General features: G+C 47.1%; 1 protein-coding gene across 2 annotated transcripts in view; it reads left to right on the forward strand.

The window, feature by feature from the left end:
* PLXNC1 (plexin C1) overlaps positions 1 to 12330 on the forward strand; it is a 159202-nt gene that overhangs the window by 34956 nt on the left and 111916 nt on the right. For both annotated transcript variants that reach the window (XM_005571872.3, XM_045365712.3), the window contains exon 4: positions 2685 to 2785. In XM_005571872.3, the coding sequence (XP_005571929.3) occupies positions 2685 to 2785 (101 nt within the window). The remainder of the gene's footprint in view (positions 1 to 2684; positions 2786 to 12330) is intronic.

The raw sequence follows: 12330 nt of genomic DNA on the forward strand, positions 1-12330 counted from the left end.
TTCCCACTTTCTAGAAAGCAAAAAGTTCTAGCCTCTGGTCATTCAAAGCCTGAAGTCCTAGGGAGAGTTTTTGACTGGGCATCAAAGCTGGTTAGTCCTGCATTCTTCACTGAGGATTACTGCTAGAGATCCTATTATTTGAACTCTGTAAGAGACAAAGCCCAAGGAAGGCTCTTTCCTAGGCTGTTGGGGAGATAAGAACAGCCAAACTAATAGGCTATGGCATATCCATGAAATGGTATGATACGGGGCCACTAAAAATAATCATATGGAGATGTGTGCATTTATGTGGAATAGTCATTACGGTCTGTTATTAAATTAGAGAGCAGGTCTAATGTTTTTTTAGTGTCCCCTCTCTCTCTCTCTCTCTCTTTTTTTTTTTTTTTTTTTTGAGATGGAGTCTTGCTTTGTCGCCCAGGCTGGAGTACAGTGGCACAATCTTAGCTCACTGCAACCTCCGCCTCCACGGGTTTGAGCAATTCTCCCGTCTCAGCCTCCCTATTAACTGGAACTACAGTCACACACTACCATGCCTGGCTAATTTTTGTTTGTTTGTTTGTTTTAATAGAGACGGGGTTTCACCATACTGGTCAGGCTGGTCTCGAACTCCTGACCTCAGGTGATCCACCCACCTTGGCCTCCCAAAGTGCTGAGATTACAGGCGTGAGCCACCTTGCCTGGCCGTCTCTCTCTCTTTTTTTTTTTTTTTTTTTTTTTTGAAACAGAGTCTCACTCTGTCACCCAGGTTGGAGTGCAGTGGTGTGATCTCGGCTCACTGCAACCTCCACCTCCTGAGTTCAAGCGATTCTCCTGCCTCAGCCTCTCGACTAGCTGGGATTACAGGCACCCACCACTATGCCCAGCTAAGTTTTGTATCTTTAGTAGAGACAGGGTTGGCCAGACTGGTCTTGAACTCCGGGCCTGAAGTGATCCTCCCACCTCAGGCTCCCAAAGTGCTGGGATTACAGGTGTGAGCCACCGTGCCCGGTCAGTGTCCTCCCTCTTATACAGAGTTATATTTGTGTGTTTAAATACACTGAGTAATAGTTCTCAGAGAATGTTCTGGAGACCCATATTCCACAGAATGCTCTGAGCAAAAGTGGTCCCATGACCAGCTGTTACTTACTATTCCCCTCCTGGAATAGTATATGTGTATGTGGGGAATAGTATATGTGGGGCTCAGCATATTCAAAGGCTGTCAGAATCCCTGTGCTAAGGAAACCTGTTTCGCTTTTTCAGTCTAAGGTTTCATGTTTGCTGGATCATGGAACCCTTTTCTTACATAATAGCAGTAACCAATACTTATTGAACATTTAGTACCTGTCAGACAATGGTTCATAATAACCCCATGAAGTCGTGATCCATTTTACAAATGAGGAAACAAGGTTAGAGAGATTGCGTGACACTATTAAAATCCGTCAGTGTTACAGAGGCATTTGTGAACTACCAGGAAATACTTTCCTCCATTCTGGTTAATTCTGGCTCAGGATCATGGGCTGCCGGCTGCATCTGTCAGCAGTGTTGGGGACTATGAAATGGAAGGGCATGGTTATCCTCCATGGAGTCAACTTGGCACTGAAGGATCCACCTCAGGATAGTCCCTGTTTTCCTCACAAAATAGAGGAAAATAGAGAGCCCCCTTCTACAACTCTTTATTTCTCTAACCTGCTAAAGAGGTTATTTATACTATAGCTTGTGCAACTTCCTGGCATAATGAGTTCCACAAGTTCCCTTACTACCTGCTGTGTGGTTTTGCCTGCAGAAAATGCTCTGTGTGATGTTCAGCTACTCCCTGCCTCTGACCGCCCTACTTGGAGGCTCTGACTGGCTGCCTAGATGTCTGGGCCTGCCCAGCTGGGGTGCCCTCTTTGTGGGCTGCTGTTTCCTGACAACAGCAAGAGGCAGCTCTAGGGACAGGGAAGTGATTTGACTATTCCCCCTGTTTCTTTTATTTTCAACTCCACTGGAGGGGTGTGAGCAAAGCAAGCCAGGAGCTGAGGTCACGGCGCTGCCCCTGGCAGGGGTGTGGGAGGCCCTGGTCCCTGGTCCTCCTCATTTCCACATTGAGTGCCAACCTCCTGCTGACACTCCTGGGACAGAGCCTTTGCTGTTCCCTAATGCTCATTTCCAAAATGCCATTGGCCACACATGGACTGTCTCTGTATGAAAACCAGGCAACCTGATTCCATGATCCCTATGGAAATCATCGTTAGCAGATCAGAAACCCAACTGCATGTCAGACTCACCTGAGAGAGCTCTTAAAATACAGATTCCTGGCCAGACACAGTGGTGCATGCCTGCAATCTCAGCACTTTTGGGAGGCTGAGGTGGGAGGAGCACTTGAGCCCAGAAGTTCAAAACCAGCCTGGGCAACATAGTGAGACCCTGTGTCTTTAAGAAAAAAATATTTTAAATGAAAAAAATACACATTCCTGGGCTCCGCCCCCAGACTTAGTGAGTCTCTGGGACAGAGGCCTGGGAATATGCACTGTCAAAAGCTCCCCAGGTGATTTCCATACAAGGACTTCATGTCCTAGAACTTGAGACCCACTGCCCAGTGCCAATATGAAGGTGTTTTGAGTGCAAGTTGATAAATAGGCTCTTTTTGGCCTTTCATTAGATAAGGTGTTGTAGTTTTGCTGCTGTTGCTTATCATTCTGTCTGAACCACTGTCCTCTTTTTAGGTGAGGAGAATTCGTGTTGCAAACTGCAGTAAACACAAATCCTGTTCGGAGTGTTTAACAGCCACAGACCCTCACTGCGGTTGGTGCCATCCACTACAAAGGTATCTCCTGAATTCTTTCTCACCAACTCGCATTTTCGAAAAAGTGTCATGCGGCGGAACACTTGTTGCCCTACTTTAACGATCCATTCCAGTGACCTGAGGGAACTGATCTCTTCCTCGACTAAAATCTCGTTGTGCAATCCTAATGAATTCTCCAAGATGTTTCCAGCCGCGTCCGTGCTATGCAATCACTGGACCGGGGGGCTCCCCAGGCTGGGGGCGGGAGGGGCAGGTGTGCGGCCTTCAGGAGAACGGGCGAGAGGAGGCAGATTTGGTTTTTACTTTCTCCAGAGTTCTCCAAGACTCAAGAGAGAGGCAAAAGGTCCCCCCTCCGAGAAGATAAAAGAATAGAGATGTTTGAAAATTTTTCCGTTGAATCCCCATCATGTCATGTATTCTGTTCGCTCCGCAGAAGCCTCGTTATTGATGGCGCCGTCTCCTAATGCGCCGCGCAGCTGTGGGCCTGATGTACAATCTCAGTCTCCGGGCAGAATCTGCCCAGCCTGGTCTGGAATGACGATGTTCACGACCCATCTAGGCTCAGGGGCGACTCGGAGCAGCTTCCCCTCCATGGCAGTTTCCTAGCGTCCCTGGGCCCGGCCTGGTTGGATTCGCCGTCGCCATGGCAACCCAGTACTGGGGCTCTTGCCGGAGAAGCAAAGGAGGAGAGAGCCTTCGCTGCAGCTCAGGCAGGAGAGAGAGAGAGAGAGAGAGAACGAAAAAAAACCCATAACAGTGTCTGTCAGTTTGGTGCTTTCAGTTTTTAAAGGTGAAAAGGATAAGAAAGAGCAGAGCAGGTGGAGAGATGCTGAAGGCTGAACCAGGGGACAGTTTGGGACTAGAAAAGAGGAGGAAGAGAATTGGGGACTGAACGGTGAGGCAGCCAAGAGAAATGAAGGGAGAGGGGGAAATGCAATACAAGCAAGAGGTTTAGGAAACAAACCAAAAATATGGGGATGGAATTAATTAAGAGTTCATGGGGGAAGGCACAATTCGAGCTGCAGCAAGAGGAATAATTGCCCCTGCCATTTGCTACGCTTCCTTACCGGGCTGTTTCCGTCAGAGTCACTGGCAGACAAACGAAGCAAGGGCCAGAAAAATGCTCATGAATAATTCACTGATCACGAATGGGATTTATTTGTTGCACACTCACTGAGCAGTCTTGCCATAATCTTTTAGATCCATTCATTTATGTAGCACCCCTGTCTGTATTTGTAGAGCTGTGCACAGGAGTCAATTCGATAATGGCGGCGACGATGGTGGTGATTAAATAGCCACATGGAGCTAGCAGCTAACGTATTAACAAGCTCAGCTCTGGAGCCTGTGGGAGATGTCCAAGCTGGTGATACGAATTTGGTAGTTGGTAGATTTTAGATGGTACTTAGAGAAGCCGTAAGACCAGACGAAGGAGTGAGTGTTGATTGAGGAGAGAAGTTTGAGAACTGAGCATTGAGGGGCTGTGGTGTTTAGGGGTTGGGGAGAAGGAGGGGAAACAGAACAAGAAATAAGGAGGGAGCAGTCAGAAGGAGAAGAGGAAAAACTGGAGAGGGTGGTCTCCTGGAAGCCAAGGAAAGAAAGGAGGAGGAAGCGATCCACTGGGTCAGATTCAGCTGAGAGGTCAAGCAAGAGAAGAAAAGAATGGATCCATTGCACTTAGCAGGTGACAGTGGGTGACTGCTGGGAATGCCATTGTTAGGAGTGGCGCTAAATCCACTAGAGACAATGGGAAAATAAGACCTTAAGCAGGGGCAGCTTAGAGAAGCTTTACTGAGAAAGACAGCTGAAAAAATGAAGCAGACACTGGAAGAGTAAGTAGAGTCCAAAGAATTTTTTCTTTTTTTCTTTTTCTTTTTCTTTTTCTTTTTTCTGAGACAGACTCTAGCGTGTCTCCCAGGCTGGAGTGCAGTGGCATGATCTCGGCTCACTGCAACCTCCACCTCCCAGGTTCAAGCCGATTCTCCTGCCTCAGCCTCCCGAGTAGCTGGGATTACTGGCATGTGCCACCACACCCAACTAATTTTTGTATTTTTAGTAGAGATGGGGTTTCACCATGTTGGCCAGGCTGGTCTCGAACTCCTGACCTCAGGTGATCTGCCCACCTCAGCCTCCCAAAGTGCTGGGATTATAGGCGTGAGCCACTGCACCCATCCTGTTTTGTCTTTTTAAAATGCATGAAATAACAGTGCATGTCTGCGCTGTTGGGAAAATTCCAGAAGAGAAGGAGAAATGGATGATACAGGAGAGAGAAGGGTTGTGAACTGTTGTCTTTCAGCAGGTGGAAGACAATATGACTTGGTGTGCCAGCAGGGAGGCCAGCCTCAGACAGGAGCACTGGCCCCTCACCCTCAGTGATAGGGAATCTGGGCCTGAGCATGGGGAGGTGGCAGAGCCCTGTGTTTTGTCTTCTCCTATTGCTCACATTATTTTCAGTGGCCTAAGGCCATTGAGAGTGAGGTTGGGGAGGAAGCACCGGAGGTTTGAGGAGAAAAGAGAGAGAAGGAGTGGACTGGAAGACTGGGAGAGAGAACAGAGTAGAGAAATATAGAATAGTTGCCAGGCAGCATTAGGGCCCACTTGAGGTTGGTGGTCTCGTGTTTAAAGTGAGAGCCGTAAGCATGGTTTTGTCTTTCTCAAGCTGCATTCAGCTCTGGTGATATAGCTGTAGACTCAGAAAAGTTAGCTCTAGCCAGTTTGGGGGCTTTGCCAGAAAATATATCAAGAAGGGAGAGAGTGGCCAGGGTGCTGAGGGAGCATGTAAAGAATGGATGATGATATTGATGTGGATGTTGATTCATATAATGATGGCACTTGGGCTCTAAGGAGGGAGGTAAGGACCTGATGGGGGTAGGGACATGAAAAGGTGGTAGGGTCTATGTTGGAAGTTGAGGTTGAGTTTAAAGATTGTTAGGGGCAGGCACGGTGACTCACACCTGTAATCCCAGCTTTTTGGGAGGCCAAAGCGGGTGGATCCCTTGAGGCCAAGAGTTTGAGACCAGCCTGGGCAACATGGCAAAGACCCCATCTCTACAAAAAATACAAACATTAGCTGGGTGTGGTGGTATGTGCTTGTGGTCCCAGCTACTCGGAAGGTTAAGGTGGGAGGCTTGCTTGAGTCCCTGAGACAGAAGTTGCAGTGAGCTGAGATGACACCTCTACTTTCTAGCTTGGATGACAAAGTGAGACCCTGTTTCAAAAAAAAAAAAAAAAATTGTTGGAACTAGGGAATTGGAAAGGGGAATTATTGGACTGTGGGGGCTTGATATTGAGGTCATGGATGGGTGGCGTTATTGGCAATGACAGGGTCTGCCATATGATTGTCAAGATCATTGGCAGAGAGGGGTCAAGGAACTGAGGTGGTTACCAGAGTACTAAATGGCTCCGTCATCCATGTGGAAATCGTGGTCACCAAGAGATTGAGGAGCTACATATTCAAGGAACGAAGGGAAGTGACCAGGGCTGGAGTGGTCTGTAATGATCACAATGAGGAGGGACCTGGGGTGGTTTGAGCTGACAGCATGGGCTTCGAAGCTGGGGAGGAAGTGTTGGAAAGAGAGAAGAAGGATCTTCCAGAAGAGGCTGCAAGACACAAGTAGGACACCTAGATGAGGGAGAGGAAGCAGCCAGACCTTGAGAGGGGCCTGGGGAAGCTGTGACCTTGAGGGAGAGCTGGTTTCAGTAATATTGAGAAGGTGAAAGGAACAATCTGAGAAGAGGTTGAAGACATGGGGGCTTCTGTTGATAACTGGCTGTGAGTTATAGTCTTCTGTTTGTTTGTTTGTTTGTTTTGAGACAGGGTCTCATCCTGTCACCCAGGCTGGAGGGCAGTGGTACAATCACAGCTCACTACAACCTGACCTCCCCAGGCTCAGGTGTTCCTTCCACTGCAGTCTCCCAAGTAGTTGGGACCACAGGTGTGCACCACCACGCCCAGTTTTGTTTTGTTTGTTTGTTTGTTTTTGTATTTTGTAGAGACAGGGTTTCACCATGTTGCCCAGGCTGGTCTTGAACTCCTGAGCTCAAGCAATCCTCCTTCCTGGGCCTCCCGAAGTGTTAGGATTAGAGACGTGGGCCACCATGCACAGCCAAAAGCCTCCTTCCGCTCTTGCTCCCTCACCCCTATCCCAGTGCTCTCCAAGAAAAGTGATTCATTTAAAATCCAAATCAGATTATGTCACTCCCCAGCTTAATACCCTCCCCTGGCTTTCCATCTTAGAACTCAGTCTGACTCCCTTGCTGCCAGGACCTGCATACCAGGCTTTCTATGATCTGGCCTTCCACCACTTCTCTGACCTCTCATGCCATTCTCTCCTTTGTTTACTCAACCCCAGACATCCTGATTTAAGACTATGCTAAGCATGTTCCTGCCCTGGGGCCTTTGCATGTGCTGTTTCCTCAGTCTAGTGCATTCTTCCCCACATCTTTCTATGGCAGACTCTTTCTTGACTATCTGGTCCTAGAGCACTCATCTCTCTGCACCTGCCTACCCAGTCTTCAATATCCTCCCCTTACTCACAGTGACATTACTGTTTTATTTTCTTCATGGCCCATCGCTATTAGGAATGACCTTACTTCTCTACCTCTCTTTATTGAAATGTGCTCAAAAAAACGTAAGTTAAATGAATGAGATAGACTAAGTGATTGGTCAACTCTACCAATGGCGGGTTGAGACTTGTGCCTTAAGTCTTATAAGACATTCTGAAGTCATGGAGCGATGGTGCCTCACAGCCACATCAGATCACTTGGTTTCAGACAGCCTGGGTTGTGGCCTGCAATGAAATGAAACTAAGTCTCAGATCTGTGACTCATGTGAAGCTCCCCTTACCATTCAAAATTAGGAATTCTAAAGGGGGATGTTTTCTTACGATGGTAGAGCATCCCACTGTGTTTATTTTAAATGTCATGGATTTATTTAGAAAAATAATTTATTTTCTCTGTTGAGAAGGTTGAGTTTTCTTGCATGCATGTCTAGAAAGTGGAATGGTAGGGAGAGGCAAGAAAACTATCTTCACTTCCTTCTGATCCCATGTTAAGAATAGGCATCCAGGCCGGGCACGGTGGCTCACGCCTGTAATCCCAACACTTTGGGGGGCTAAGGCAGGTGGATCACCTGAGATCAGGAGTTTGAGACCAGCCTGACCAACATGGTGAAACCCCGTCTCTACTAAAAATACAAAAATTAGCCAGGTGTGGTGGTGCATGCCTGTTAATCTCAGCAACACGGGAGGCTGAGGCAGGAGAATCACTTGAACCCAGGAGGCGGAGGTTGCAGTGAGCCAAGATCCAGCCTGAGTGACAGAGTGAGACTCCGTCTCAAAAAAAAAAAAAAAAACAGGCATCCAGTATAAGCAGATAAAAAGCAATTAGATAAACAATGAGCTCTAAAAAGTCTAGTATTTTATTGTTGGAACCTCAGATCCAACCTGTGCTGAATTTGTCTGTGTGGGTGGAAAGTGAATTTTTGCAGGCTGAATATCTTGGGTTTGGAAGCAGTTTCTCAGTTTCTCCCATATTGCAAAGCATAGCACATGTGTTCAGTTACGAATTTCCACAAAACTGGCAATCCTGAACCAATGAATGGGTGAGGTTCCAAAAGTTCATTTGCAAGTTTGTTTGGCATACAGAATGCATTTTCCCATAGAAACAATGTCATAAATTAAGGATTGACTCCCAAGCCAGCCCATAAAATCCAAAATTATTTAATTTCAACAAATATTTATTGAACACCTAATGAGAATCTGATCTGGGGCATAAGATAGCTAGGTGGTATTGAGATAAATTGGATGCCATTCTTGGCTTTAAGGAACTTGCATGCTAGCTGGGAAGGCAGACTTATCAGTGGCCAACATTCATTCATTCAATCCTACATCCAATCACAAATATTTTTTAAGCACAACAGTGTGCTAAGTCCTATGCTCAGTGCTCTGGGTACAGTTTTTTCTTGTCTGTATAGAGCTTGCAATCTAATGAGGGATATAATGTGTATCAGCTAGGTTTCTGCTCTAGTAATGCTGTATAACAAACAACCCCCAAATCCTTAGTGGTCTAAAAGAGCAAAGATTTGTTTACATTTGTTTTTCTTGCTCATGGGTCAGCCTGTCAGCTATGGGAAGAAAGATGGGGTCAATGTCAAGCTGAAAGTTGAGTTCAGGTCTCTTTCCCATGTTTTTCATTCTGTACATGCTCTTCTTAAGGCAGATAGAAGTAGCATGAGAGACCAAGCTAAACTAGACAACATACTCTAAGCCCTGGCTCACATCATGCTGACCAATATTCCATTGATAAAGCAAGCTGCATGGCCAAGCCCAATATCCATGGAGTAGGGAAATATATTCCACCTACTCTAGTGGAAGATTCTGCAAAGTGACCTGGTAAAAAGGTAGTGTGGGTGTGTCATTCTAGTACAGGATGGATTGAAGAATTGGGAACAATAATCCACTCTTATCAATAAGTAAAGGAGATGAATGAATAGAGTGTCATAAGGCCTAGCATGGGGGAACTGTAGGGTTTCATGGGGGCACATAAGAAATACCTAACCCAAACTTAACAGGTCAAGGAAGGCTTCCTGGAGGAAGGGATATCTAATCAGAACCTGAAGGGTAGGGGGATATCAGCTAGGTAAAGATGAGGCAGGGGAAGCTGGTGTAGGGATCAGGCTGTACAAAGGCCAGGCGAGCGTGGCCTGAAGCTCAGTATGGACAAGCATACAGGAGAGCTGGGGTGTGCTGGGAGATGAGGGTGTCAAGATAGGCAGAGGCAGATGAAGGGAAGGTTCTCCAAGTCACATTAAAGAATTTGAATTTTGTTGGAAGGACCTTGGGGAGCCATTGCAGGGCTTTAATTAAAAGTGTGACCAGATCAGATGAGTGTTTTAGAACGAGAACTCTGGGGTGCAAGGTGGACCAGAGGGGACTGAGAAGAGCTGGCAGATCAGTTAGCAGGTGGCTATAAACCAGCAAGAGACCAGGAACTGAATTAGAGTGATAGTAGTGGTGTGGGAAGGAAGTGGGTGGATTAGAGAGCTATTTGGAAGATAGAATTGACAGGGCTTAGTGATTAATTGGATTCCCCTTTGAGTCTGACACACTAAAAATAGGGCCATAAAATGAAAAATAAAATCTCAAGGTGGCCACTGTTTTTCTGGAAGATGTATCCTTTCTCCTTTGATCTCAGTCTTCATGAAGAAAACAAACAAGTGATACCCACGCATACACTTGATTCCTCCTGTGTCCCAGGCACTGGGCTAGGCACCAGGTTAGACCCCAGAAGATGGGCACCTGAGTCAAATGTGGGAGGGCTTCTGAGAGACACCAGCGCTGAGTCTCGGAGTGTTCACTGGGGTGAGTTATCGCACTGAAGCTGGTGTTGAGATTACAGAGGAAGGAGTGCAGGCATCTGGCTGGGGTGACCAGATGGACAGAAGTGTCGGTTACTGAGTAGGGAGTGTAGAAGGAGTGGCCTGTTTGGGCTGCATGGGAAATGCAGGGGGCTGACTTCCACGCTGGCAACATGGGCAGGACAGCCTATGAGGACAGAGGAAAGGTCTTGTGTTAGTCTGTTTTTGCACTTCTATAAGGAAATACCTGAGACTGGGTAATTTATAAAGGAAGGAGGTTAGTTGGCTCATGGTTCTGCTGGCTGTACAGGAAGCATGATGCTGGCATCTGCTCAGCTTCTGGGGAGGCCTCAGGAAACTTACAATCATGGCAGAAGGTGAAGGGAAAGCAGGGCATGTCTTACATGGCTGAAGCAGGAGGAAAGGGGGGTGGGAGAGGTGCCACACACTTTTAAACAACCAGATCTCAAGAGAACTCACTTACCATCATTAAAACAGCACTGAGTAGATGGTGCTAAACCATTCGTGAAGGATCCACCCTCATGATCCAATCACCTTTCACCAGGCCCCACCTCCAACATTGAGGATTACAATTGAACATGAGATTTGGGTGGGGACACAAATCCAAACCATATCAGGTCCCAAATGCATTTTGCTTTGGATAGAATCTGGGCTTTGTGTGACCTGCCAGTGTCTTATCTCTGCCACTTCTCCTCTTCTATAAAGTGGCATTTATAATTGGTCAGGTATTGCAAAAAGTGCTGGGATTACAGGCATATAATCCTGGGATTACAGGCACTTTGGGAGGACGAGGCGGGTGGATTGCTTGAACCCAGGAGTTCAAGACCAGCCTGGGCAACATGGTGAAACCCTGTCTCTACAAAAAATACAAAAATTAGCTGGGTGTGGTGGTGTGCACCTGTGGTCCCAGCTACTCAGGAGGCTGAGGTGGGAGGATTATTTGAACATAGGAGGCTGAGGCTTCAGTGAGCTGTGATTGTACCATTGCACTCCAGCCTGGGTGACAGAACAAGACCTTGTCTCAAAAATCATAATAATAATAGTACCTGCCTCAGAGGTTTGCTGAGAGAATTAAATCACATAATGTACATCATCGTAGGCCCAGTGCCTGGCTCCTGGTAGGCAATGAAGTTGTGTCAACTGTCATTTGGTGGAAGCCTAAGGAGGCAGTCATTACTTGTCCCTGAGGTTGGGAAAGGCTTCAACGAGGAGGTGGCCTTAAAATTGGGCCTTGAAGCCTGGGTAGACCTTCACCAGGGTAAGAGTGGTCAGGAGGCATTTCAGGCAGAAGAACCAGCGCAGTAAGAGGTCTGTGAAGAGACTGGCAGACGGAGTTCTATGCACTGGCTCTAGAAGGAAGGAAGTGGATGGAGGTGCTGGGTGGGCTCTCAGGGTGGACCTTACTAGCGGGTGCTGGGAACTCATGACAGGGTTTTAAGCAGAGGCCTTCCAGTGCCATATTTGTGTTTTAAAAAGATTATCCCGCTGGCAATGTGGAAGATGAACCATGTTAATCCAAGGCTCTCCCGGCCTCCCACCCCACCCTTCCTGGGTCGCTTTCCTCTGGTGTGTTTTGTAAAGAGTGAGTTTATGTCACATCTCTTCCTGAGTCAGCTACTTGGTGGCTATTCTCCAATTTCATGTACCTCCGCATTGGGAGAGGTAGTACGTCTCCCAGTGCATCCATGGGACCCCACTTGCTCTGGTTTTAGTGCCACGATGGAATCAGGGCTGGGTCCTCTTCAGAAAATGGGCCCTACAGGAAAGAGCACACTTGCATTCACCCTCGCATCCCTTCGTACTCCACCCCGCACAGGGTACACATGGGTGGAGGCAAGGCCCCAGGCATGCTGCTTATAAGGTATCTGTATGCGTCCTTCAATTATCTGTACAAATTTCACATTCACTCCATATTTTTCTACATGTTTCTTCCATGTTGACAGTTGGAAGACCTTCAAGCAGCCCCTGGTGGCTGTTTTTAGGTCTTCAGCTGCTGTTCGGCTGTTCCATGCATGAGATTGTGAAAGAGATCATTTCTTGCTCGGTCTAACAGCAGGGCCCTGTGGTCAGTCTTCCTGTCAAACTTTCTGAAGGGTTGGGAGTAACAGAAGGGTATTTTTAACACACGAGAGAAAACTGCCATCTGAATGCTAAACATATTTGTCCCCAACACCCCAGAGTAACAAATGAA

This window comes from Macaca fascicularis, chromosome 11, assembly GCF_037993035.2.
Source record: "Macaca fascicularis isolate 582-1 chromosome 11, T2T-MFA8v1.1".
Taxonomy (NCBI): domain Eukaryota; kingdom Metazoa; phylum Chordata; class Mammalia; order Primates; family Cercopithecidae; genus Macaca; species Macaca fascicularis.